Source organism: Mandrillus leucophaeus, unplaced genomic scaffold (genome assembly GCF_000951045.1).
Source record: "Mandrillus leucophaeus isolate KB7577 unplaced genomic scaffold, Mleu.le_1.0 Scaffold1569, whole genome shotgun sequence".
NCBI classification, from domain to species: domain Eukaryota; kingdom Metazoa; phylum Chordata; class Mammalia; order Primates; family Cercopithecidae; genus Mandrillus; species Mandrillus leucophaeus.
The window spans coordinates 206519-232246 of NW_012101553.1; the positions used below are offsets into that span (position 1 = coordinate 206519).

Consider the following 25728-nt stretch of genomic DNA (forward strand, 5'->3'; position numbering starts at 1 on the left):
CTGACCTAGTTAACCTAATTTAGGTTTTCAATCTTGTCTACCTATTGTGAAAGGAAAATTTGGGGGTCCCCAAATTACTAAGCTAAAGGAAAAAGTAAAACTGGGAACTGCTCAGGGCAAAACCTGCCACTCAATCTATTCAAAGTCATCCCTCTGCTCACTGAGATAGATGCATATTCTGATTGTCTTCTTTGGAAAGGCTTATCAGAAATTCAAAATAATGCAATTATTTGTCTCTCACCTTCCTGTGACCTGGAAGCCCCCTCCCTGCTTAAGTTGTCCCCACCTTTCTGGACGGAACCAACGTACATCTGACATATATTGATTGATGTCTCATGTCTCCCTAAAATGTATAAACCGAAGCTGTGCCCCAACTACCTTGGTCACATGTCATCAGGACTTCCTGAGGCTGTGTCACGGGCGTGTGTCATTAACCTTGGCAAAATAAACTTTCTAAATTAGTTGAGAACTGTCTCAAAATTTAGGAATTCACACTGTTAGGTTAACGTTCCTCCACGAGGACTCAGATATAGAAGTACAGAGTCCTTCTAACACATATTTAGTTCTGTTTTCTGTACCTCACTTTTGTTTTTCCATCCATAAATCTTCCACTAGGTGGCTGGCTACGCTTAAAGCCTCTCTGAACCTATTCTAGTTTAGGGGGCGTGTGATTTGCTCAATTAAACTTTGTTTAATTTGTTTAAGGTTTTCATTTAACAAAGCTGAGAGTCTGGAGATTTAATCCCTTAAAATATCCACTTCTGTGAAGCCCTTGGAAAGCTTTGTTCTCTAAAGCAGAGGCGGAAACGTCGTTGAGCACGGAACCAACTGCAGCAAGATGAATTAAATGAACTGGATGAATTGCTCTAGATGTAGACAGTCAGAGGCACCCAAATAACAATAGGTTTTACCAAAACGATCAATCACTCAAAATTTATGGTGCAGGCTTCCTTTCTGTAGACAGAGCTTAATGAATATTGTACAAATTTGCCTCAGACAATAGCCTTTTTTTGTTTTTAGATACTTTCCTTAAGGGTGAAAGCATTTAACCAGGACTAACCAGGACTTCTCGTGAAGTCCTGTTGCCTGAGAGTAGTCGTTTGATTTTTGCTAGTCTGTATGCATTGTTTATGTACAGACTTTACTGTTTTTCTCTCAGAAGCATCTCCTCCTACCCCGAGCCTCACACTATTGGGGTTTCGTTTGTTTTACATCTTGGTTGGAGGGGGCTCTTTCTCCGGAAAATAAAAGACAACGGATCTGGCTCCAGTCCAGGACGGAGAGCATAAAGCCTAATTCACAAGGAGAGCACGTGAGTTCTGCTCTCCGTGGGACTCAGCCCAGAGAGGCCGTGGAAATCTCTACATGTCAGTCCACGCAACCTAAACTGGCAAAAGGAACGCTTTGCCTCTCCAGACCCAGACCCCGGAACAGAATTCGGCCAACCACAGCCAAGAAGGCAAAGCACGCAGGCGCAGACAGAGAAGCGGGTAGTAGAAGGCTGGCGGACGGGCGCGCGCACTCGGCGACCAGGAGAGGCGGGAGCGCGCGTTGGGGGCGGGCACTGAAGCTCTGGCTTGGGGTTCAGCGGGTCGTAGGGCTCCGGGCCCTTCGGTCTCGGCCATGGCTCACAGGCCGAAAAGGACTTTTCGGCAGCGCGCTGCCGATTCCAGCGACAGCGATGGCGCCGAGGAGTCGCCTGCTGAGCCTGGGGTGCCGAGAGAAGTTGCGGCCCCAGGTTCTGCGGAGGAAGGGCCGCCCTCTGGAGGAGGCCGCGCGCGGGTGGCAGGACGGCCTCACCGGGTTCGGGGCCCTCGTGGCCGGGGCCGGGTCTGGGCGAGCTCCCGGCGCGCCAAGGAAGCGGCTCCCCGCGCGGACGAAGGCTCAGGTGTCCAGGGTGACGCGGGGAAGAAAGGAGGTGACGGCACAGGGCGGGAAGGGGCCGCGGGGTCTCTGGATCTTTCTCCGGGGGTTCTGTAACTTGCTGCCGATCATCAGCCGTGCTAAGTCCAAGTCCTGTAGGTAGTGAGCGAGAAAACAGCTCGAGCACTCGCCCGCTGCCTGCATCTACCTTTTGGACTCCTTGGGGGAGATAAAACAATCCTGTACAGTTGGGAGGCTCTTCGTTTTCACCATCAGATGACTCCACCAGTTATAACTAACACAAAGTTTATGAAGAACCTAAATTGTCACAACAGAATTCAATAATTTCAAATACTATTAAGTAGGCAGAAGTTATATGTACCTTTTAGACACTTGCCCAACTTATCTTTCTTGAAAACATTTTGCCAGAATAATACAAGAATCTAGGTTTTGGAACATTCCCCTTTGCTTGTTTTGTTTTTTCACCAGTTATTTGCAACAACTATTAAAAATAATATATACAACACAAAGAAGCATGATAGAGATTCATGTCACTGTAGATTGTACCTGTAATGGTGTTAAATATAGTGTCATTTTGAAGTACCTTTGAGTTCTTTCGTAAGGCAGCATAAAGTGGTTTACATAAAATGTGCTGCTCTGAGTTTGAATTGTAGCTTAATGAGGAATACGGTTTTTGGTTAGTCTTGAGATCCAAAATATTCCTACTATTTTTTATTCTCATTAAAGTGATTTTTATTAATTTATTGAGAAGTAAAAATTGTATATACTTATGGCATACAACATGATGTTTGAAATGTGTCTACAGTGACTAAATGGAGCTAATTAACATTTGCATTGCCTTAGGTACTTACTTTATTTGTGATGAGAACACTTAATATCTACTCTCAGTAATTTTCAAGTATGCAATGCGTTGTTGTTAACTTTAGTCACCGTGTTGTAAAATAGAATTCGTCTTGTCTAATTAAAATGTTGTGCCCTTTGATCAGTATCTCCCCAACCACTCTCAATCCCAGTCCCTGCTAACCACTGCTGGACTCTCTGCTTCTGTGACTTCTGATTTCCACTTTTTTAGATTACATATGCGAGGTCATGTGGTGTTTGTCTCTCTCTGCCTGTCTTATTTCAGGTAACATAATGTCCTCCAGGTTTGTGATCTTCGTGATTTCTTGGTCTTTCTTGTGACCTTCTATTTGTCTAAAGTTTTCATGACCTTTTATATTTGTTTTCTGGTGAAACTTTGTAGATGAACGTTGAAGTAAGGAGTTACTTTTTCTCTTGCCTTCTAGAATAGTGTTTCTCAAACTTTTTGGGATTTGGACCTCCTTTAGACTGTTAGAAATGATTAAGGATTCCAAAGAGCTTTTGCTTCAGTAGGTTATACCTATCAATATTTACCATACTAAAAATAAAATTTATTAATTCACTTAAAAAATCTATTACATGTAAGGATAAGTAAGATTTTTGTGAAAAATATTGCACAAAAAAAGGAAGAGTAGCATTGTTTTCAATTTGCAGATCTCTTTAATGTCTGGCAAAATATTAATAGAAGACAGCTGAATTCTCATAGCTGTTTCTGCTTTTAATTTGTTGTGCTCTTTTGGTTTGGTTGAAGTATTTGAAGAAAATACAGCCTCTGACAGATACATGGTTAAGACGAGTACTTAATAACCTTTTTAGATCATTGAGAGTGTTGTGCTTTAGTATAACAAAGCTCAACAAGTAATAAACTAACCCTTCTTAAAAGTTAGTTGTGGGCAGGGCGCAGTGGCTCACATCTATAAGCCCAGCACTTTGGGAGGCCGAGGCAGGCATATCAAGAGATCAGGAGTTCGAGCCCAGCCTGGCCAACATGGCAAAACCCCATCTCTACTAAAAATACAAAAATTAGCTGGGCATAGTGGTGGGTGCCTGTAATCCCAGCTACTCGGAAGGCTGAGGCAGGAGAATCGCTTGAACCCGGGAGGCTGAGGTTGCAGTGAGCTGAGATTATGCCACTGCACTCTAGCCTGGGTGACAGAGTGAGACTCTATCTAAAAAAAAAAAAAAAAAAAAGTTGCCAAATGGAATTTTAAACCATATGATTAAATTAAATTTGAGGTGCTCTTACATTAAAACTCTGTTCTGTTTTATACTTTGGATCTTTTTCTCATGAACGATTGGTAACATCTTGCATTATTTGGAAAGTATTCTTTAGATGAGTTTGCAGGTCTTACAAATGTTGGAGCATTTTATTGTACAATACCAAAAAAACTCAGTATTACCACTAATTAATCAGTCTAAGCATTGGAAAGCCGTTAGGTTCACAGTAGAAAATATACGTTTTCCAAAATCTCAATTTTCACTTGAAATCTCTCATTTTGGAAGTGATAGGCAAAACTGGGCTCAAGTTTGAGAAAATATTTGTCAGATAGCCATGTCTGAATAACCAGTTTGTTAGTCATTCAGGTAAAATGGTGATGCTTCTTAAAAACAATGTCTAGTTCAGCTTGCAACTCAGTCACACAAATGCTTTTCCTTAAGGCAGCCATTGCATTTCAAGATGCAGCAAAAGTGTCTTATGAATACTTTGATTTTGTCACAAAGAAAATTAAACGTGTGTACTCAAGGGTCAAAATTTAATAAAATAACAATTTTTTAATTACTTCGTTAAGAGCAACTGGCTTTTTTCTGCCAATGTGAGGTAGTGAAAAATACCATAACCGCTACTACAAATTGATTCATTCGTGCTGAGGATCTAGCAGTTTTACCCACCACTGCCTTTACTTCATTATGTAGATGTCAACATGGTAAAAAGAACAAATAACATGTTATTATTGTGTTGAAAGTAGTTTTGATTTCATAGACTCTGAAAGAGTCTCAAGGACCTCCAGGGATTGATAAACCATGCTTTGAGACCCACTGTTTTGGTGTTAATCCACTTTGGAAACAGGTATGGGTTGTCATAAATGGCAATATCTAAGAAAGCTGTGAGCTGCAGCTATTTTTTTTAAGTGTTTTAAGTTTTGATTTTACTCCAGCCTTTTTTGAACTGTATGTAGGTCTTTTAACTAAGGTAGAAAATTAAAAGTAATGAGTACTGTGTAATCTTATGTTTTAAGGTTACTCATAAAGATTGCAAATTTATTGTGGATTAACAAACCCTTTCTTGTCAGTAATGTCAAGAATTCTTTTATTTTGTTCATTTAATTTTCACAACACCCCTGTGGGTTTTATCTTGGTGTTATCTTTGTTTAACAGATTAATTGAATTTAACAGACTGTTTGACTTTCCAAATCATGCATTGAAAAGATAGACCCATGGTTTAGTTTTTTTTTTTTTTTTTTTTTGAGACGGAGTCTTGCTCTGTGCCCTAGGCTGGAGTGCAGTGGCGCGATCTCAGCTCACTGCAAGCTCCACCCCGCCGGGTTCACGCCATTCTCCTGCCTCAGCCTCCTGAGTAGCTGGGACTACAGGCACACGCCACCTCGCCCGGCTAATTTTCTTGTATTTTGCGTAGAGACGGGGTTTCACCGTGTTAGCCAGGATGGTCTCGATCTCCTGACCTCGTGATCCGCCCGCCTCGGCCTCCCAAAGTGCTGGGATTACAGGCTTGAGCCACCGCGCCCGGCCATGGTTTAGTTTTGACCAAAGTGCTCCTTACAGTATTTCTTGCCACCAGCCACTGAAATATGGCATGCTATAAAGAGAGCCTAAATTCTGAAGTTGGATGGGATTAGATTGAAAGCCCTGCTTCTCCATTTCCTGAGTTGGTGTTCTCTATCCTCCCAATCCTTAGTGAACTCATCAGAAATAGTATTTACTTTATAGAATTACAAGTGTTAAATAAGTCATGTAAAACAGGTTTCAATGTGCCTAGTACATAGTATACATTAAATATTTTTCTTTTCTACTTACAATCATTACTTTTCTAAATATTACTTCAGTTTTGTCTCTTTTTTTTCTCTAATGCCTCCTTCCCTCTTCTCATTGCATCCTTTTGGAAATATATTATTAGATGCCTAGTTAATACAAATAGGGTCTTTGTACACTTAGTAGATCATTCAGTTGCTTAAGAAAGACAAAGTTGGAGGAAGAACAATATGTCTACTTTAATATGTGGAGTAGGATTAAAACACCATATTATACATATGCCACGTGTTGTTCAGAATTTCAATTATTAATTACATTATTTTGACTCTTTTTTGTTATATTTTTTTAATGTCCTGTTAGAATCCAGAGTCCTTGGTGTGTCCACAGATGAAGAGGATGAAATACATCACTCCTCAGAAAGTAAGGATGATCAGGGTTTGTCTTCTGACAGCTCTAGCTCTCTTGGAGAAAAAGAACTTTCATCAACAGGTTAGCAATTTGTATGATTTTGGTTAAGAATTTTATTTTCAATATAGTGTTTTTGATATAGTTATTAATAACATATTAAAAACTCTGGTGACATATGGGGCAAGTAGGTCATTAAGGATGATTGTCAGAGTGCCAAAATTGACTGCTCATTTTTATTACATTTTAACATGCACAGGTCAGACAACTTATAAGTAGCAGGGCTAGGATTCAAACCCAGTCTATTCTAGAGCCTGTATTCTTCTTAACCACTGTGCTATGCTGGGTGATTGATACTGATACCTAAAGGATGGTAAGAATTTCTCAGGGAGGATGTTTCAGGTATAGGATGTAGCATATCTGAAACTCTAGGGAAGGTATGTGATATGTGCAGGAAGCTAAAAATAGCTCTGTTTGGCTGAAAGTATTTGGGAATTTAAGGAAAAGAAGAAAACAGGAAGGACAAGTTGGAGTCAGATGATACAGGGCTTAGGGAACCACTGAAAATTTGATACAGGTGACATGAATGTTTTTGTGTCTTAGATCAGTCTAGTTCAGGGGTGGCAAATCTGGCCCACTACCTATTTTTGTAAACAAGGTTTTAGTAAAACACAATCACAGTCTTTCAGCTACTCATTATTTGTGTGTGCTTTTGCACTGCAGTAGCAAAGTTGAGAAGTTTCGTCAAAGACCCTATGGCCCACAGAGTCAAAAATATTTATCTGGCGTCTTACAGAGGTTTATAACTTGTTTTGTGCTGTGGAGTCCTTTTTCAGTCTAGAGAAGCCTAAGATCCCTTCTGAGAAAATAAAATAAAATACATAGCTTTGTAAAGGAAACACATTTTAGTGAAATAAAATTATTAAAATATATTTTATAACGCTTGTAATATAGTAATAAGTGCTTCTTTATTAGCCTATTAAATAACAACAACCAGTAGCTCTGTAACCTTGTAATTTTGTTTTTTCTCCATGTACGCAAGGTACAGAAATACTAAGTGATTAAGCTAATATGAAGAACTGAAATCTAGTAAACGGTTAAAACCTTGTCTAGATTCTAGATACAGTGCTATTCAGTAGAATTTTCTGTGGTTTGGATAAATTTTCTGTCTTCACTGTCCATATGGTAGCCACTGGTCACAAGTGGCTATTGAACTCTTGAAATGTGGCTATAGTGAGCCTGAGAAATTGAATTTTTAGTTGTATTTGAATAGTCACATGGGGCTAGTGGCTACTGTACCAAACAATGCTACTATAAAAGATGGTAGATTAGACCAGGTGTGATGGCTCACATCTGTAATCCCAGCACTTTGGGAGGCCTAGGCGGCTGGATCACATGAGGTCGGGAGTTCGAGACCAGCCTGGCCAAAATGGTGAAACCCTGTCTCTACTAAAAATATAAAAATTAGCCGGGCATCGTGGCACACACCTGTAATTCAAGGGGCTGAGGCAAAAGAATTGCTTAAACCTGGGAGGCAGAGGTTGCAGTGAGCAGAGATCACGCCAGTGCACTCCAGCCCAGGTGACAGAGCAAGACTCCATCTCAAAAACAAACAAAAGAAGATAGTGGATTAAACAGCATAAGGCAGTGGTTGTGAAGTGTTGGCAGCACTGCCCCCACCTAAGGAGAGAGGGCAGTGTTTGAAAATGTATGGGATTATTTAAATGATTACAGTGGTTGAGTTGTTGCTGGCACGTAGTACCCTACAGGCAAGGATTGATAAATGTCTTACAGGAGTGCAGAACAGTTCAGCAGGGTGAATTGCCCCTCCCCCACTGATTAAAAATTGAAAACTTGTCCTGTGAGGAACACCTGAAAGTTCAAAGGACTTACTGGCTGGAGAAGAAAAGATGGAGGAATGTGTTCCTTTTAAGGGCTGGCATGTGGAAGAAAAGCATTTGTTTGTGTTTGGAAGGAATATCTGCCTCGAAATAGTCCCTCTAGCAGAGGCTACTTGTTATTAATAGAAGATGATAATTTACCTCTCAGCCCTAGATGATTGTATATTAGATAGGATGATGTATGTGAAGAATTATTCATAAGTTATAAATTTGTAAAAACATGATGTGTTTATTATTGAACAATATGCTAACATTATTGATTCATCCCTTGTCTGCTCAGCATCTGCTGTGTGAGAACCCTTGAACTAGGTACTGAATATGCAGAAACAGGACAGATGCAATACTCTTCTCTTCCTTGAACTTTTACTTCTTTATTTTCACTTGAGCGGTTACCTTTATGTAGCACTAATATCTTACTACTGTGTCCCATTGCTTGTGACTTACTTATTAAACCCTACCAAGTCATCTGCAGGAAAATCACTTCCAAAATAAGAATTTCTGTGTCTATATTCATACACTTGAGTATTTGAACCTAACTGTCTTATCTTAACCCTGCCTGCACATTAAAATCCTCTAGGGAGCTATAAAAACATACTTTGCTCAGCTCTGCCTCAGATCAACATCTTAATTGCTGGTATAGAGGCCTGGGTATGTCAAGCTTCTTAGGTGACTGTGATGTGTAGTCAGGGTTGAGAATTGCTACTATAACCTGCTGTGATGGTTTTGAATCTTAAATGCTTTGGGAAGAGGAAGAGACACCTGACCTTCATCATGTCCCTGACAGTAGTCTATAAGTAAATACTAATCTATAAAAAAGCAAATAATCTGATTTTATATTACTTGTTTTTGATGAATATTTATTGACTTCTAGTGATTACTTTATTGCTTCATGATTTACTCAAGGACTTTTAATTTTCCCTAGGGCTGATGTCAAGCATATTGGTCTGTGATATATCTCTTTTTGTTTGTTTGTATCTAACATTGGAGCTTTTGCGCATCTCCAAGTACATGACATTTTTCTGTTTATTTCTCAAAGAATTTGGGTCAACTTTTGGGGAAGTTTAGAAAATTTCACTTGAGCCTTAGTAGCTTGGCATCTTTTTAGTAGTTTGAAATGCTTAAAATGGTGAAAATTTCTCTTGCCATTTCTTTACTGTAGTATTGTTCTTAAGAAACCATTTTTTCCTGAATGAAGATAAATTTCACCTTAGATCATGCATGAAGAAACTTGTTTTAAATTGGAAGAGTTTATACTAATGATGTTTATGCTGTACAATATGAAGAAAAAAATAAGACTCTCTTAAGAGTTGTTGTCATTTAAAATTTTTCACCTGGTAAATGAACCTGATTATTTTCTTTACACTTCTTAATGTCTCATGTTTATTCACGTGCGGCTCACTATAGAACCGCAGAGGCTAATTTGGCTTTGCTCTGTTACTGTTTATAGTATGTTTCTGATTTCTTGTAAGTGTGGGTAGGAGGGAAGGAGAACATTGTAGTGTAGTATCTCTCTTACTTGGTAAGTCAGACTGGTCTGTCATTGATCCTTCTAACTTCTGTAGCTCTCACTGATTGGGGAACACCACACTCAGCCCCCTCCACATCCCTGTGCTGACAGTCTCAGAGCTTCCAGAAATGAGAAATAGCCACCCCTCAACAAAGTGAGCAGTACCTGATGAGTAAGAGAGTTAAAAGATAAAATGAAGTGGTTTCTGTATATTTTCTGATACTTCTAGATTTGGTTGATTTTTCTAAATTATATTTAATCTCTATTAAGTTTTCTTCCTTTGCTGATACAGACTTTGAGCCATTTATTAAAGTCACATTCATATATCAAAATAGCAAATAATTTAGGAAAATGGTGCTTTTTTCTTTTTCTTAAATGTGAGAAATATTTACTTACATTGGTCTTTGATTTTTAGTGTCCTCCTCTTTGTTTCCTTCAGTTAAGATCCCAGATGCAGCTTTTATTCAGGCAGCCCGCAGAAAACGTGAATTGGCCAGAGCCCAAGATGACTATATTTCTTTGGATGTAGAACATACCTCTACCGTCTCTGGTATGAAGAGAGAGAGTGAAGATGACCCTGAGAGTGAGCCTGATGACCATGAAAAGAGAATACCATTTACCCTAAAACCTCAAACATTTAGACAAAGGATGGCTGAGGAATCAAGTATGTGTATACCAATATATGAAGATTAGGATATTTTTCATTAGAATATAATATTATGAGAAAATCTCCATAAAAATGTAATGTGCTGTCTCACATTGTAGAGTGTTTATAACAGTTTTTAACATTGATTTGGTCCATGATATTATGACCTCTAAAAGATGTATCTGTATCGAAATGTTATTATCAAGGAGTGTATGTAATAATGTTTATTAATATCTGACCCCCCTTGATCTTTTTTAACAGGTTAAAAAAAATATGCAGTATCTTATTTTTAAAACATTGAAAACAATCGTCACCTTTATAAATGTATTTTTTCAACATGGAAGCATCTACAGAGATTTTCGATGTCATGTATTAAAATGTTCCCTGCTGTAATAAAAAATTTCATCTACCCACAATGCTAAGCCTTAAAGGACTGTTTTCACATTTCTCATTTGTAATATATGCATTTTACCAAGGTTTTTGTAACTTTTTTTTTTTTTTGGAAAAAGACTCAGTTCCTTACAACTTACTTTTAAATGTTTAGATTCTTAGGTAGTAATTGAGAGATGTTTGATAAGAAAAACCAAACATTTCATTCTTTCTCAGTTTTTTTACTGAGAAGTATGTAGGGCTGTAGTGTTTTGAGTGGGAGAGTATGGTAAGAGTGCAGGTTCTGGAGTCAGATCCCAGGATCCAACTTCCAGCTTCGTCATCGTCTTCAGACAGCTATTTAACCTCCCAATATCTGTGTTTCCTCACTTGTGAATGAGGCCAATAATAGTGCCTTCTTCCCAGAATTATTGTGAAGAATAAATAACACGTAAAGTCGTGCTAAGCCTGTGTAGAATAAGCTCAAAAAATGTTGGCTGCTGCAATTAAAATGGAAAAATACTAAATGTTTACATGTGAACTTTTTTTCCCCCTAGTAAGTAGAAATGAAGAAACAAGTGAAGAAAGTCAGGAAGATGAAAAACAGGATATTTGGGAACGACAACAAATGAGAAAAGCAGTTAAAATCATAGAGGTAATCATTGTTTATACCATGTATAGTAGATTCCTGTGGCTGCTATAACAAATTACCACAAACTTGGTGACTCAAAAGAACAGACATTTATTTGTCACAGGGCGGAGGCCAGAATCTGAAGTCAAGGTGTTGGTAGCACCTTGCTTCCTCCAAAGGCCCTGGGGGATTGTGGGGAGCAGATGATTCTTCCTTACCTCTTCCAACTTCTGGTCATTCCAGGTATTTCTTGGCTTGTGATTACATAACTCCTGTCTCTGCCTCTGTCTTCACATGGCTTTTTCCATGTCTCTGCTGTGTGTTTTTCCCATAGGGATACTTGTCATTAGATTTAGGGCCCACTCAGATAATCCAAGATCCTTCACTTAATTACAACCACAAAGACTCTTTTTCCAAATAAGGTCATATTTGCACTTTCCAGGGATTAAGTCATGGATGTATCTTTTGGGAGGCCTCCATTCAACCCACTACACTGTACATATTATCTTATTTTTCCACTAGATTATAAATACCTTGAGGGTACTATTTTTTTAATAATTAATTTTATAATAATTGACAGTTTATGTTGGACAGGTGCTTAAAAGTAAAGTTTAGGCCTCAAACTTTACTTTTAGACACCTGTTCTGTATAATATAAATATATCCAATTTTCTCTTTGGAAATTGTTTTTTTCACTTCACAGTATAACAGACATTTCACTGCAATGGTATATCTACTTCTACTACATCTTAATGATTTCATAGCAATCTAGTGAATAGATGTATTATCATTTATATATTAAATCTCATTATGTGATTTCTCAGATAATTTTTTATTATAGTGAACCCTGTGGTAAATATTATACACAAATACATTATACCTATATTATGATACATAACTGTTACATTTCTGCATACACAAATATAGCTTTGTGTTTTATTTAATTTTTAAAAAGATGTAAACAAAGTAAATATCCAGTAATAGGGGTCTTCATGCAATACAGTAGGGTGGGACACTATGAAGCGCTAAAAATTATATTAGAAACCAAAGCCCAAGAGGCTGAGTCAGGTGGATCACTTGAGTCCAGGAGTTCAAGACTAGCCTGGGCAACATGACAAAACCCTACTGCTACAAAAAATACAAAAATTAGCCAGGCATGGTGGCACACACCTGTAGTCCTAGCTACTTGGGGGCTGAGGTGGGAGGACTGCTTGAGCCCAGGAGGTCAAAGCTGCAGTGAGCCAAGATCACGCTACTGCACTTCAGCCTGGGTGACAGAGTGAGACCCTGTCTCATTTAAGACTAAAAACAACAACAACACTAAAGCCCAGATTTGTCCAGGCATAGTGGCTCACACCGCTTATTCCGGCATTTTGGAAGGCCAAGGAGGGAGGATCACTTCAGCCCAGTAGTTTGAGACCAGCCTGAACAATACAGTGAGACCTGAGCTCTACTAAAAACAAATAAAACTAGCCAGGCCTGGTGGGGCGTGCCTATAGTCCTAGCAACTTGGGAGGCTGAGCTGGGAGGATCACTTGAGCCCAGGAGTTCTGGGTGCAGTGAGCTATGATCACACCACTGTACTCCAGCCTGGGCAACAGAATGAGACCCTGTCACTAAAAATGAATGAATGAATGTAAAGTTTAAGCAAGTAGTAAGCTTTGAAACCTAACAAATGTACTGTACTTGGGGTTAAAAGTCCTAGATTTGGGTTCTGGGTCTGCTGCTAGAATATAAGCTCTATGAGGTCAAGAATTGCAATCATAGTATACATCAGAGGTTCCCAAACTTTCTCATTCATGGAGCCGTTAGTGTCTTGGTAATTTTATCATGATACTCGTAAGCCAAAAGAAGTACCAAACAATTCTATTTATTAAGTAGTTCAACGAATTTTATACAATTTGTGTCCTAAGAACTAACCATTTGGAAAAAAATAATACAGATAATTTGAAGGCAAAACATTTTTATTTTATTTTTAAATAACCAAAATTCCTTACTAATGAGATATGTGTTCCTGTTAGGCATTGCATGACTTTTCAAACCTGGGAATCAGATTGGACACTGTCACTCATTTCCATGTTGATCTTCACACAATACTTGTTTTTATCATAACGTCGTCCCAAAACCCAGCTCCACAAATATGACTTCATCAAAAGGAATGGAACTCATTCTTTTTTTTTTTTTTCTTTTTTAAATGAGACAGTTTCGCCTTGTCACCTAGGCTGGAGTGCAGTGGCATGATCTCGGCTCACTGCAACCTCCACTTCCCAGGTTCAAGCAATTCTCGTGCCTCAGCCTCCTGAGTAGCTGGGACTATAGGTACACACCACCACGCCTGACTGATTTTTTTGTATTTTAGTAGAGATGGGATTTCATCATGTTGCCTAGGCTGGTCTCAAACTCCTGCGCTCAGGCAGTCTGCTCACCTCAACCTCCCAAAGTGCTAGAATTAAAGGCATGAGCCACCATGTCTGGCCATATGGAACACATTCTAATGTAACTGTGAACTAAGAGCTAGTAGTCCAACAGATGTTGAGTATTACGGTTTTTCCCTAAAAAATTTAAAATGTCTCACTACACCCTTTTAAATTTGCTAGGATGCCTTTGCACACAGTTTGGGAACCACAATATGCATGTAATTTTGAATTCTGATTTCCTTGCTTGACATACTATAAATTACCTTCTCTTGTTTGTACATTGTTATAATAACTGATTTTATTAGCTACATAATATTCACTGGAGTCACTGAATCATAATCTTCTTAACCATTCTTCATTTTGGACATTTTAGGTTCTTTGCAATCTGGTTTTTTTTTAATTAACAAATAAGAATCAGTGAATATTTAATTATTTTTCCTCCTCTTCTTTCTTTTGTTCAGATGTGTGTTTTTGAACTATTCCTTTGTAATAATTACCAAGAACTGTATTACTAATCAAGAGATGAATGTTTTTATGGCACTTAGTGTATTTTTCTCTATTACCTTCTAAAGAAAACTTAGCTCAATCTGTAATGTCACCAATATCATGGGAATATTTTACTATAATCTTGCCCTCTTCAGGTGCAAGTATAGTTGGTGAAAATGGAATCTCACACTTATTTAATTTGCATTTTTATTGCTAATGTGAGTACATTTACTGATTCCTTTATTGAAAAGCTACCATTTGCCACCGTATTAGTTTCCTGTGCCTCCCGTAACAAATTACTGCAGACTTGGTGGCTTAAAACAATAGAAGTTTCTTCTCTCTCAGATCTGGAGGCCAGAAGTCCAGAATCAAAATGTCAGTAGAGCATCCCCCCTTTCCAGAAACTCTTAGAAGAGAATCCATTCCTTGACTCTTCTAGTTTCCGGTGGCTGTTGGCATGCCTTGGCTTGTGGCCTCATCTCTCTTTGTTCAGTCTTCACATCTGCTTCTTCTCTTGTGTCCCAAAATTCCCTGTCTCTTAGGATGAAACATGTAATTGTATTCAGGCTCCATTGGGATAATCCAGGATATGCACCTCATCTCAAAGTCTTAATTACATCTTTTGCCATATAATGAACATGAACATGAATGTGAACATGTTTTCATGGGGTCACCATTAGCCTGCTACGGCCACTTACAACGTTGTACAACCTTTGCAGGAAGGAAGACAACTAAACAAAACAATTATAGTGAAATCCTACAGGTTCTGTGACAGAACTCTGTGCAGGGTCCTGAGGTGGCACAAAGGAGCAAGTAGGTGGTCAAGTTTTATAGGAGGGAAGGTAAATGAGTAAGTTTGATAAAGCCTTTACGGAACTGGTGATATTTGAATGGGTCATTGACTGCAAAATATCAAGAGTGTTTGGAGATTTTGTAGGTATGCGCAGAGCTGGATGGGAGGCTTGGTGAGAATTGAAATGACAAAAGATGATGCTTCATGGAAAATATAAAAAGAATAGCTAAGCCAGTGAAATTGGCTAAATGTCTGGTCAATTTTCTTCATGTGTCTTTGTGTAAAATAGAGGTTCTTCAACATCTTTTGAACATTTCAAGCGTGGAGGAGCTGCAATTAGACAGGGGACACTAATATGAAATATACCATTTTATAAGATATATGTTAGCAGTGCATTTCTTTACAAGGAACAGAAAACCCAAATAAGAATTTCTTGGCCGGGCTCATTGGCTCACGCCTGTAATCCCAGCACTTTGTGGGAGGCCGAGGCAGGCAGATCACGAGGTCAGGAGATCGAGACCATCCTGGCTAACACATGGTGAAACCCTGTCTCTACTAAAAGTACAAAAAATTAGCCAAGCGTAGTGGTGGGCGCCTGTAGTCCCAGTCCCAGCTACTTGAGAGGCTGAGGCAGGAGAATGGCATGAACCCGGGAGGCGGAGCTTGCAGTGAGCTGAGATCGCGCCACTGCACTCCAGCCTGGGTGACAGAGCCAGACTCCGTCTCAAAAAAAAAAAGAATGTCTTAAAGAAAAGTAAAAACTTTACCTACACATCCTCCAGCAGACTTCCATCTACTTTTAATTGACTAGAATGGAGTTGGAGTTAAATAGGTACTTCTATCACGGAAATAGGTGTTAGGTCAGCCAGACAGGTCTGTCTGCTCCGCAAGTTAATATTCATGAAGGATTGTTGTTTCTTAAAAAACTGGATGACTTTCTGAGAGTACATTAGACCATAACCAAAATTAGCTTCAAAACTAAACTTTTTAAAAAATGTAATTTTTAGAATTTGCTTCTTAAATATGAATTTAAACTTCTAAATTTTAAAACTGAATTTAAAAACATTTTATTGGGACCATGAAAAATTACAAAGACATGGAATTTTTTAGCTTGAAGAGACCTTGGATCATCCAGTCCCTTTTCATGCTGTTAATGTTTCGAAGGTAAATGAAATGGTTTTGTAAAAATCTATTTTTATTTTTTTAGGAAAGAGACATAGATCTTTCCCATGGCAGTGGATCTTCAAAAGTGAAGAAATTTGATACCTCCATTTCATTTACACCAGTAAATTTGGAAATTATAAAGAAGCAATTAAATACTAGGTGAGCAATACTTATTTTGAAATTTACATTTGTCCTAGATATTTAATACTAGAGATATAGCACTGTATTCTTTTAGATTATTAAGTACTGATATTAAACAAACTTATAGGGGAAAAAAAGGATTTCCTGTGTCATCATACTAACACAATTGATTTCATTTTTGTATACAGTAGTCCCCCCATATCTGCATTTTTGCCTTCTATGGTTTCAGTTATCAGTGGTGAAACCATAGTCCAAAAATATTGAATGGAAAATTCCAGAAATAAACAATTCATATGTTTTAAATTACATGCTGTTCTAAGTAGTGTGATGACATCTCGAGCTGCCCTGCTTCATCCTGCCCAGAATGAAAATCATCCTTTTGTCCAGCTTCTCTTTGCTCTGTAAGCCAGCAGCATGTTAGTCACGTAGTAATCATCTCAGTTATCAGATCAACTATTGCAGTATCACAGTGCTTGTGTTCAGGTAACCCTTATTTTACTTAATAATGGCCCCAGAGTGCAGGCATACTGTATGTAATATATAAATTAAACTTTATCATAGTTACGTATGTATAGGGAAAAAACAGCATATATAGGCTTTGATATTATTTGCATTCACTGGGGGTCTTGGAACCTATCCCCATGATTAAGGGGTGACTACCATAATGTCTTTTTAGTCTTTGTAACATATTTTACATGATTAAAATCAGTAAATACAAAATTCTACTTTTTTATTTAATATGGTTATAAGCATTTTTCTATATTACCAAATAGCCTTTAATTTTTTAAAAAAACTATCATGTTTGTCCATATAGTTGTTATATCATAATTTACTTAAATATTTCTCTGTTGGACATTTTGATCTAGAACAGGAGTCAGCAAGTGCCTTTTTGTGTAAAAGACAGGATAGTAAATATTTTAGGCTTTAAGGACTGCATGATTGCTGTTGTAACTGCTCAACTCTATGTTACAGCATGAAAACAGCCATAGACAATATGTAAACATATAAGCATGGCTGCGTTCCAATAGAACTTTTTTATAAAAACAAAGGGTGGGCTGGTAGTTTGCCAGCCCCCTAGAGTACAAAGATAACCTTGCATGAGGGATAAAAAAGAGGCAGCAGATCATTGATTTATTGTAGCATTTTATTTTGTCTGGATAACTTTATTATATTTTATTTTTTGTTAACTAGGTTTTTTATTTTAAAAAGACCATACACTCTCATTGTTAAGACATAAAATAACCAGTGGAAAGGATATACAGAACAAAGTAAATTACCACCCTCCCTAGAGGAAACCATTGCTACCATTTTCTTATGTTTTCTTCCAGAGGTGGTCTATATGTATATCTTTACAAGCACATATATACTTACATATTCCCCTGTTTTTATACAAGAAAGGAAGCACATTATGTACCCTGCTCTGTACCTAGCTTTTTCTACATAATATTTACTTACAAGTTATAAGTAATATAATATACTGCTATAGTCAGAAATATTCTACTTAACTAAAATATTTCATTAATAATGCCTACTATACATTATAATCTTGATTAATTTCTTAATTCTCACTGTCCTTTATATAAAGCAAAGAAAGATTCTGAATGACAAATGCGTGAAAACTTGAAGAGAGAGTATTTGGCCTAAGCAGGTGCTAAAGGGTTTACTTTTATTGTGGTGTTCTTTGCTTATCTAGTCTGCATACCCAGATTTATATGATTGTCAGTTTCCTTGGTGGTCTTTGGAAATATTTGCATTAGATTCCTACTTTTGAAAAAGTTTGAAAAATAAACTAATTTTTATTTTATTTATTTAGATTAACATTACTACAGGAAACTCACCGCTCACACCTGAGGGAGTATGAAAAATATGTACAAGATGTCAAAAGCTCAAAGAGTACCATCCAGAACCTAGAGAGTTCATCAAATCAAGCTCTAAATTGTAAATTCTATAAAAGCATGAAAATTTATGTGGAAAATTTAATTGACTGCCTTAATGAAAAGGTACATATCAATATTTATATCATTTCCTGCAGAAAACCCCTTATGCAATTAAGAAAAGTCTAAATCTCACAATTAGATACTTTTCTGTAGTATTTTTCCTACACGTTTTTAAAATAAGATGATAGTAAGCATTCTCTTAATGTAGGATATTCAAGTTTTTTGCAGTTATTTTATTATAAGTAACTGTATAAAATTTTGTATATAAATTTTTGTTACAATTTCATCTGTTTAAGGAAAATTCCTTGAAAATGAAGTCAAAGAAAATGAATTATTAAGTCTAAATATTTTTAAGGCCTGTGAAACATTACAAAACTGACCTCCAGAAAGATTATGCCAGTTTTATTAGTTTACTAGATTAGGAATAAATAGATTTTGGTTTTACATATCGTATTTTGATCTCAAGCAAACTCTGGTTTTCTTCTTGTGAATTATTTGTTTCTTGTCTTTGCCCTGTTATCTTTGTGGTTATCAGTAGAGATTTTTTTTTTCTTTTCTAGTTTTGTTAGAGTATGAACAATTCTTTATAGCTTAAAAATTTTTAATGCTTTATCCTGCTGCTTGTGAACTTACCAGTTTTGTCTTTTGAATTTGTTTGTAATGGTTTTTCTTTCAACTTTCAGATGTTTTGAGATTTTTGTTTTTAGTTTTTGATTTATGCATACTAAGTTCTTACATTAGGGTGGGCCTTCAGTTGTCCGTTTTTAAAAATAGATAACCATTACAATAAATTATACTCTACTTTCCACATTATTTTTGTTATTTTTATTTTATTTATTTTTTTGAAGAGGGGGGACAGAGTCTCGCTCTATCACCCAGGCTGGAGTGTAGTTGCACGATCTCAGCTCACTGCAACGTCTGCCTCCTAGGTTCAAGCGATTCTTGTGCCTCAGCCTCCTAAGTAGCTGGGACTACAGGCGTGCGCCACCACACCCAGCTAATTTTTTGTATTTTTAATAGAAACGGGGTTTCGCCATGTTGCCCAAGCTGGTCTGGAACTCCTGAGCTCAGGCAATCTACCTGTCTCAGCCTCCCAAAGTGCTAGGATTATAGGCCTGAGCCACTGCCCTCAGCCCACATTATTTTTTGTTTATAATTAAAATGTTGCTAAACAATGGGATGCTTTGTCCCAATTGTTGTTTTAAGTTGGCTATCTTCTACTATCACTTGGTAGTTACTTTCTGAAGTATTACAATGTAATTTTCTTTTTTCATTCCTCCTTGAAAAATTACACTGTTAAAATTTTGTCAGCCTGAGCATTAATGTATTCATAGCAGCAGCTGTGGAGTATCAAAGGTGTAGGAGGAATTGTTGCTCCCCAAAATACAAGCGTTTCAATTTCAACTAGTCTCATTTCTGTATCACATCACAACTTTGTTACCTGTCTCTGGTTAGTTTTCCTCCATTCCCCAATTTTTCAAATTTTACCAGCTTTGAGTGCCCCCACCTACTTTCCACATCCTCAGCCTGTGAAAACATCTTTACCCTTCATTTTTTCCTATTCTTCTATCTCAGAAAAAAATCTTCTATCTCAAACTTTAATGCATGTTCCTGACTCCATCCCATTTGGTTTCTTTTTTTTTTTTTTTTTTTTTTTTTGACAGAGCCTTGCTCTGTTGCCGAGGCTGGAGTACAGTGGCGCAATCTCAGCTCATTGTAACCTCCACCTCCAGGGTTCAAGTGATTCTCCTGCCTCAGTCTCCTGAGCAGCTGGGATTGAAGGTGGGCACCGCTGCGCCTGGCTAATTTTTGTATTGTTAGTGGTAGACAAGGAGTTTCGCTATGTTGGCCAGGCTGGCCTTGAACTCCTGACTTCAGGTGATCTGCCCACCTCCCAAAGTGCTGGGATAACAGGCATGAACTACCACACCTGGCCCCCAGTTAGTTTGTATATCTCTGATAATTATAACAGTTCCAGGAGACAGTCAATTTTCTGATTTTTAATATTAAAAGTATTGACAGCTAGGTCTGTTGCACACAATGTTTTATACTTGAGATGTGATAGTATTGGGAATGTTTCTTTGAGAATTAAGCATAAAAATATGCTTATGTATCTTCTAAATATTACTTTTGTGTATATATATATTTCATTATCGATGACCTACAAAATATTACTTATATATGTATTTCAGATTATCAACATCCAAGAAATAGAATCATCCATGCATGCACTCCTTTTAAAACAAGCTATGACCTTTATGAAACGCAGGCAAGATGAATTAAAACATGAATCAACGTATTTACAACAGTTATCACGTTAGTGTTTTTCCTGTTCAATACAATTTATTATTCATTAAGCTAAATTATGTGAAGAATAAAAATATTTTTATTTTTATAAACATGTTTTTCATGTATTTTCCCACAAACCCTTTACCCACTAACTTCCAAAAACTCAAAGCATTTAGAAATAGGACTTAAGAATGTTTTAAATTAAGTCCAAGACTAAAAAATAAACATAACTTCCAATTATTTACTATTTCAGACAGAATATGTACATAGCCTTTTAGAGAATGTTTTGAGACAAGTTCACGTAATTCTTTAGACTCTGTCAGAAATCTAACTTCATAGTTTCAAAGTCCTTTTACAGATTGGTTCTGGTGAGTTTCAATACAGATTTATCTTTAAGATTTCATTATACAAAATATGAATGCCTCCTTTTTTTTTTTTTCCACATTGATTTTGTACTTTCAGAGATATCTTCCTTTGATTAAGGTGCTATCAGGAGATAGTGAAAGACCGTAACCAAGTAGCTAGTAAATGCAAAGGCAAAGTGACTTTCAGTGAAACACACAACCCTTAATGGATCGTAAATAATGGTATTACATATTAAAATTAGAAATAATGTGAATAGAATACAGTAGTGCCTCTAATCTGCAGTTTTGCTTTCCATAGTTTCAGTCAACAATGGTCCAAAAATGAATGAGTACAGTACGATAAGATATTTTGAGATAGAGATACCCAGCATTCCTATAACATACATTATAGTATATTTTCATTGTTCTACTTTATTGCTATTGTTAGTCTCTTACTGTGCCTAATTTATGAATTAAACTTTATCATAAGTGTATATATAGAGGAAAAAACAAATAGGGTTTGGTACTATATGCGGTTTCAGGCATCCACTGGGGTTCTTAGAATGTATCACCTGCAAATACATTCTAAGGGGATACATTCTAAGTGGGGGACTCCTATATTGATAAAGCCAATATTTCTTGCATTTGGCTATGGAAAAAAACTGGTAAAAACTACTGGAAAAGAATACAAGGAAATGAAACTTTTTGGTAGAGCTTTGCTGCTGTTCTCAACAATAGCAACAGTACACCAGCCAAAGTACGTTTTTAGGTTAACATTTTCACCAGCCAAAATACATTTTTAGGCCAATGAACCTCATGCCTGTTAATATTGCAATAAAGAGTTAACACTGAAATTTCATTGCATAATTAATTGCAAAATTTAAGCATATTTGTGTATTTACTTATGCATATATGTTTATACATTCATGATGTTACCTTTATTTTCAAAGCATTTTACTTTTTTCTTTTGAGAATTTGTAGTATGAAGTCAATTTCATTTATTAACAGGCAAAGATGAGATGTCCACAAGTGGAAACTTAGCAGTAGATGAAAAAACTCAGTGGATTTTAGAAGAGATTGAATCTCGAAGGTACCTATATAAAGTGAAGATTTAAAGAAAGCATCATTGAGCAAGTACTTTTCACTACTTAAATGTAATTAACCACATGATGTCATTAGGTATACCTGATATACATTATTAATTTGTGAAAATAAAAATAAAAGCAAAATTTAGTAAAACCATCCTTGACTGCTTTAAAGACAGATTGGTATATTTGGATCAGTTAAAAGGAATGGGTAAAATGACATTTATCAGGCTGGGAATTGCTTGTAACTAGAAACCGTTCCTAATTATAATTACCCCCTCTTCAGAATCTGGTTAGCCCATGGGAATGTCCTAATTGGGAATATCTTACAAGAAAAAACAAAAAAACAAATGGAGAACCACCAATTCAAACTAATGAAACTAAAAATGTCAAAAATATTAATAAAATTGTGCACTGATATATTTTTGACCATTTAAAATAAATGATAAAATTACTTATTTTCAGCAAGAGGTAAAAAAAAAATTTAAGCATTTATTTTCAGCAAGATCTATTTACTTTTTGTTTATTTTTGGTTTGTTGCAAAATATAGGACAAAAAGAAGACAAGCAAGGATGCTTTCTGGGAATTGTAACCATCAGGAAGGGACATCTAGTGATGATGAACTGCCTTCAGCAGAGATGATTGACTTCCAAAAAAGCCAAGGTTAGTTACCAAGTTTCTAATATATCATGGTTTGAGTTTTGAAATGGTGAGAAACGCTTTGCTGTGATTGCCCTTAATAAGTACGTAAGCTATATAAAACAGTTGGTTAAATTCAGAAAAAATGAAACACATTTTTCCTCTGTAAGACTCTCTTCCTACCTCTGAATAATGGAGTAAAATGAAGGAAGGAGCATTGTGAGTATTCTTGTATCTTCATAGTTTTTTCTCTTAGACTTTCTCCTATTACTAGTGAACATCTTCATTTCATTTCTTTACCACACATAGTTTCTAGATTGTCATTTTTAACTTAAAATATTTGAATTTGGTGAAACTTTTTAGCATGGTGAGAAGATAAGATGCGTATAGTTGAAAAATTCTGGGCTCTGGATTTAAATAAATTTGGGTTCTAAGGGAGATTTTATTCTGTGTAGTCTTAGACAAATGTCTTGTCCTCCCTAAATTTGATGTTGTTTTGTCTGTAAATAAGTAGACTATACCTATATGGTAGGGAAGATAGCTACGATGGTAAAATGAGATTAATGTATTTCTGCTGGCATATAGCAGGGGTATATATGGTAGCTTTTTTTAGTGTTGATATTATTACTTTGTTGCTAAAGTGATTTTTTTAATAAAAATTTATGTTAATATAAAAGGACGGAATTTTAGGTCAATTGATTACAGTCTGGCATGACCATGTTTTTAAGGAAGCATACTTAAAGTTCACAACTTAAAATGCATAAAGAGACTTATTTTGTTTACAGGTGACATTTTACAGAAACAGAAGAAAGTTTTTGAAGATGTGCATGATGATTTTTGTAACATCCAGAATATTTTGTTGAAGTTTCAGCAATGGCGAGAAAAGTTTCCTGACTCCTATTATGAAGCTTTCATTAGTTTGTGCATACCAAAGCTTTTAAATCCCCTAGTACGAGTTCAGTTGATTGACTGGAATCCTCTTAAGGTATTTATGCTTCACATGTGAAAATTTATCCTGATTACATTAGTATACTTAAATTCTCTTACTATTATGTTAGCTATTAAATACCTTACCCTTAGATTTGGAGCTGAAATTTAGAGCTTTGGAACAATAGTCAGAAAATGTGTGCTTTCAGCTACATTCTTCTTTTCTTGGCTCTCACTTGACTTTTAGGCTAAGCATCATTAACATCAGTAAAGCAAATACATTTTTTTTTAGCTTCTTGTACATTAAATTTAAAATCCTCCCAGAAAGTATAAGGTACTGTTGGGTTTGGAAAAAGTAACTATAAAAGCCTCGTTTCAAGAATTCTTGAATTGGAGATGACATACTGGGAGGAGTTGCTTAGGGTTGCATTGAGGAGGTGGAATGCAAGCCTTTGAAGGGTTTATGGGATAAACAGGATGAATCAGAAAGGGAAAGATGTTTCATAAAAGTATAAAGGGAGAAATATTAGTTCAGGAGCTAGAAATTGCAGATATTTAGATCCAAAGTTAAGAAATATAAACTCTATTCAGTGAATTTGACTGACTAAAAGAAAAAAAAAGAAATATGAACTTAGCAACTGTCTACTGTGTAATAGAACCTTTAACTAAATCATATACAAATTACATATTTATGCTTATGAGAATTGAAGGGGCCAGAAATAAACTTTGCTTGAAGTGGATGAATTTTTTTATAAACAAAGTCCATGGCTGTTTCAAGTGCCTAACAAATGTATATTTTGCTCCTAGCAGAGTACTTGCCACGTGGTAGGCTCTAAAGGCTCTGGCACACACTAGGTGGTTGTTAAGTGTTTGTTGTGTAATTGAATGCATGAAATGCGGCTTCTTGTTATGCTACTTAGACACCACATCTCAGTCATACTGTCCTGCCATCCTGCCTAGCCTTGGTGGTCTAGTGTTAAAACAGGGAATTAGTCTCCTCTGATCCTTAGAAAAGCTCTGGTGATTATTGAAAAAAAAACAAAAGCTATTTTAAAATACACTAACGTTGAAGGATTTCTTTATAACTTTTATCGTTTTCTTTGTAAGTTGGATTCCACAGGTTTAAAAGAGATGCCATGGTTCAAATCCGTAGAAGAATTTATGGATAGCAGTGTAGAAGATTCAAAGAAGGAAAGTAGTTCAGATAAAAAAATCTTGTCTGCAATCATCAACAAAACAATTATTCCCCGACTTACAGGTACTGCTTCGTAACCTTGGTAAAATTAAATTATTTTCTGACAGAGTATATAAGGTTGTTAACTTCTGTTATATTCACAAAGTTTTTTCATAAGTTTTTAAACACAAGGAAATGTTATATGTAGTAAAACTCAAGAGCTGTCAAATGTAAGCTGGTTAAAAAATACGTGTTTGTACAGGTGGTTGGCTACCAAACTGCTAATACTCAGATTGATTCTAATCCTCATCTGATGTATCACTGGCAGTTCCAACAGTTGACCCTTCTTTCTTCCTGGAAACACTGTCTTTACTTGGCTTCCAAAATACCACACTCTTAGTTTCCTGCCCACCTCTCTGGTCTTTGCTGTCTGGTTGTCACCTCTTTGACTTCCAAGTGCTACAGTATCTCAAGATTCAGGTCACTTACCTTCTCTTTTCTATTTACCTTCAGTCACTCAGTATTTAAAGTCAGTTTAGTGTTTGTGGCATTCCTGCTGCTTCTGTGACACTGCAGTCATTTTTTAGCATATTTCCATCCGTACTACATGTGTCCTTTTTTTGCCTTCTCTAATTATGTTTCTTATCCTTTTCTTTAAAAAACATTGCTTCATCTGGGAGTGGTGGCTCACACCTGTAATCCCGGCACTCTGTGAGGCCAAGGTGGGTGGATCACCTGAGGTCAAGAGTTCAAGACCAGCCTGGCCAACATGGTGAAACCTCGTCTCTACTAAAAATACAAAAAAATTAGCCGGGCGTGGTGGCAGGCACCTGTAATCCCAGATACTCAGGAGGTTGAGGCAGGAGAATTGCTTGAACCTGGGAGGTGGAGGTTGCAGTGAGGTGAGATCGTGCCATCGCACTCCAACCTGGGTGACAAGAGTGAAACTCCATCTCAAAAAAAAAAAAAAATTTGCTTCATTTCACTCACATTTGCCATTAGCAACTATGAGCACTTAACATTAATGCTTGTGCTTCAGACCTTAGCGTGAAGTCTTTTGTTTTACCTGTGCACTTGATAAGGATCCGTTTCATTATGTCACTGAGAAAGAAATTTGACAGCAAAGACTGCAAAACTCTTA

General features: G+C 36.7%; 2 protein-coding genes across 2 annotated transcripts in view; one reads left to right on the top strand and one right to left on the bottom strand.

Moving 5' to 3' along the window:
• The first annotated feature begins 1073 nt into the window (after positions 1-1073).
• The window catches only part of GCFC2 (GC-rich sequence DNA-binding factor 2), a 56524-nt gene continuing 31869 nt past the window's right edge, over positions 1074-25728 (top strand). The window contains exons 1-11 of the mRNA XM_011975484.1: positions 1074-1888; positions 6094-6222; positions 9986-10210; positions 11119-11216; positions 16095-16210; positions 18006-18192; positions 20322-20445; positions 21771-21852; positions 22398-22510; positions 23272-23471; positions 24521-24671. Of these exons, the coding sequence (XP_011830874.1) occupies positions 1624-1888; positions 6094-6222; positions 9986-10210; positions 11119-11216; positions 16095-16210; positions 18006-18192; positions 20322-20445; positions 21771-21852; positions 22398-22510; positions 23272-23471; positions 24521-24671 (1690 nt within the window). The 5' untranslated portion in view covers positions 1074-1623. The remainder of the gene's footprint in view (positions 1889-6093; positions 6223-9985; positions 10211-11118; positions 11217-16094; positions 16211-18005; positions 18193-20321; positions 20446-21770; positions 21853-22397; positions 22511-23271; positions 23472-24520; positions 24672-25728) is intronic.
• Positions 21637-25728, bottom strand: part of MRPL19 (mitochondrial ribosomal protein L19) — a 53348-nt gene continuing 49256 nt past the window's right edge. The window contains exon 7 of the mRNA XM_011975483.1: positions 21637-21856. The gene's annotated coding sequence lies outside the window, so the exon portion shown is untranslated. The remainder of the gene's footprint in view (positions 21857-25728) is intronic.